Source organism: Etheostoma spectabile, chromosome 13 (genome assembly GCF_008692095.1).
Source record: "Etheostoma spectabile isolate EspeVRDwgs_2016 chromosome 13, UIUC_Espe_1.0, whole genome shotgun sequence".
Lineage (NCBI taxonomy): Eukaryota > Metazoa > Chordata > Actinopteri > Perciformes > Percidae > Etheostoma > Etheostoma spectabile.
The window spans coordinates 3,910,270-3,913,278 of NC_045745.1; the positions used below are offsets into that span (position 1 = coordinate 3,910,270).

The window sequence follows — 3,009 nt, forward strand, 5'->3', positions numbered from 1 at the left end:
TCATTATACACAAGTGCAGTACCTGTGCATTGAGAGTGAAGCAACCCCTTTACAATGTCAACACAAAATATAAAAATATTAAATATAAAGTATAGGTAGTGCAAAAAAAAAAAAGGGGGGAACCTGGTGCACAGTCCTAATAGACTACATATACTGTACATACTGTATATAAAACAGTTTTGTATACATATTATGCAAAAATATAGTTTGGTATAGTTTATAGTACCCCTTTGTACTTTTACTCCACTACATTCATCTGTTACAGCTTTAGTTATAGTTACTTTACACAATCAGATTATTACACACAAAATGCATGTAGTTTATAAAATTCAATGTTTTATATTCCTAAACTACCCAACAATATAATGTCATACAAGTCCAGCTGAGATGATGAGACCATGAAACACGCAACTGTTTGGATCCTTTGCACTTTCTACAACAGGAGGGTTTTTCTTTTATTTTAATCTTTTTAGGAAATTTGTGTACTTTTACTAACGTCTCATTTTTAATGCAGGACTTTTACATGCAACATGTTTACACTGTGGTAGTTTGATTTAATGAAGTAAAAGATCTGAATGCTTCTTCCACCGCTACATCTGAGAAGCTTTCATATTTTCTCTTGACAAATCACATTGCTGGTTTACTTTTGTCCAACTAATCAGTTAATTGACTGCTCATTTTAGCTCAAAATCAGAATCAGAATCAGAATCAGCTTTATTCGCCAGGTATGAGGACACATACGAGGAATTTGTCTTTGGAGCATTGTACTCGCACTGTGCTTACACATACATATCAACCAAAACAGAAATATACACACTAAATATACACAATATAAACATACTCTAAACAGAACAATATAGAGGCATGAGTGCAATGAAGAGATCAATCAATTTTAAATGTGCGTAGTGCAAGGGTACTGGGATAAAATAGTATTATGTTATATATACAAATATGAACAGTTGAACATATGAACAGTTCTGAAAAATAGGAAATGAGATGATGAATAAATATAAATATATAATTGAGAGTGAGAGTGGGAAGATGAGTAATACTAAATAAGTGGAATAACATCGGTGCTGTATAGACAGTGTTACAGTGTTATTGACCAGAACTGAACCTGACATGTGGGTCAGAAGTAAAATAATAATAATAATAATACATTTTATTTAACAGCGCCTTCTAACACTCAAGGACGCTTTACAGAGAATAAAAGACAGATATAGGGAACATAAAAGTGTAAGTGTAATAACAAACAGATAAAACAAAAAACAAAACAAACAAACAAAACAAAACGGAACAGTGTATTTACAGATAGCGAGCTGGAACAGATGGGTTTTAGTCTAGTTTTGAACAGAGGGAGAGAGTTGATGTTGGAGGTCGGGGTGGAGTGAGTTCCAGAGGGGGAGCAGAGCGGCTGAAGGCTCTGCTCCACGGTGATGAGTCGAGATGGGGGACAGTGAGGTGGAGGGAGGAGGAGATCTGAGGGAGCGGGAGGGGACGCGCAATGTGTAGAGTTGATAGATATGGAGGGGCAAGGTTATGGATGGCTTTGAATGATGGAGAAGGATTTAAATTGTATTCTGATATGAACGGGAGCCAATGGAGCTGCTGAAGAACCGGGGATATGATGAAATGAGGGGGTTCTGGTGATGACACGAGCTGCTGAGTTCTGAAGAAGTTGAAGTTTATGGAGGGATTTTTGAGAGGCCAAAAGGAGAGAGTACAGTAGTCAAGGCGGGAGGTGACGAGGGGTGGATAAGGATGGAGGCAGTGTGAGTGGTAAGGGACGGACGGAGGCGGTTTTGTGCGTAGGTGGAAGTATGCAGACCGGCAGAATTATTTATTGTGTGACTGAAAGGAGAGGGAGGAATCGAGGATGACGCCCAGACTCTTGACCTGAGGGGAAGGGGAGACCAAGGAGTTGTCGATTGGTAGAGAGAAACATTGATTTTGGATAGGGTGGACTTGGTGGCTACAGGAGGAGTTCGGTTTTATCATGTTTAGTTTAAGGAAGTTTGCGGTGAACCAGTCTTTTATTTCAAGTAACAGTTAGTAAGGGACAAGGGGGGAGCGAGGAGGTGGGTTTGCTGGATAAATAGAGCTGGGTGTCGTCTGCTAACAATGAAAATGATGTTGAATTTGCGGAAGATATTGCCAAGGGGAAGTAGGTAGGTGATGAAAAGGAGGGGGAAGAACTGAACCTTGAGGGACGCCAGTAGTAAAGGGGAAGGGTGGGATGTGAAAGATTTGAGTGAATAAAACTGAGTGCGGTCGGAGAGATGAGCGGAACCAGTTAAGGGGGTGTGAGAGTGCGAGGGAAGAAAGTCTATTGAGGAGAATGGAGGTGAGAAATGGTATCAAGGCCGCACTGAGATCGAGGAGGATGAGGATGGGATGAGTCCGGAATCAGCAGCTGTGAGGAGATCATTGGTGATTTTTATAAGGGCGTTTCAGTAATATGGGAGGGGCGAAAAACCAGACGGAAAGGTTCATAAAGACAGTTAAGGGTAAGAAAAGCATGGAGTTGAACAGACACTATTTTTTCAAGAAAAAGTCAGCTGTTCATCAGAGAGATGACTTGTGGATAGAAACTCTTCCTGAATCTGTTGGTTTTGGCGTACAGTGCTCTGCTCTTATGGTAACACAAACACACCTTTTTTCAAATGATCAGTGTCCATTGTGAAGCCACATGCTGAGTTCCTTAATGGGGAATGTGTCAGTCTGAGTGCTCTTCTCTCCCATGCAGGAACATACATGGGTTGCTTTCTGCACAACGCCAGCGAGCGAGCCCTGGGAGGAACCATGCTTTATGACCTGCGCAAAATGACCAGTTCTCTGTGTCAGGACACCTGCTCAGAAAGGTAATGCATTGGCGGCGGGCTCCACAGAAGGCCTGCTGTTTGAGTAAATGCTTCGGGATCTCAGTCTTGTCCATGAATGCCTCCTGTGTTTGGCGCCAGCGGAGAGCCAGGTGGCTGGATGACAGTAAAAGATGAGGGGGGGGGGGGG

The 3,009-nt window shown here is 41.7% G+C and overlaps 1 protein-coding gene across 3 annotated transcripts in view; it reads left to right on the top strand.

The window, feature by feature from the left end:
• Positions 1 to 3,009, top strand: part of LOC116700103 (WSC domain-containing protein 1) — a 35,728-nt gene that overhangs the window by 15,324 nt on the left and 17,395 nt on the right. For all 3 annotated transcript variants that reach the window (XR_004334574.1, XM_032532965.1, XM_032532966.1), the window contains exon 3: positions 2,747 to 2,861. Coding sequence is in view for 2 of the 3 variants with exons in the window: in XM_032532965.1 (XP_032388856.1) it covers positions 2,747 to 2,861 (115 nt within the window). In the remaining variant the exon portion in view is untranslated. The remainder of the gene's footprint in view (positions 1 to 2,746; positions 2,862 to 3,009) is intronic.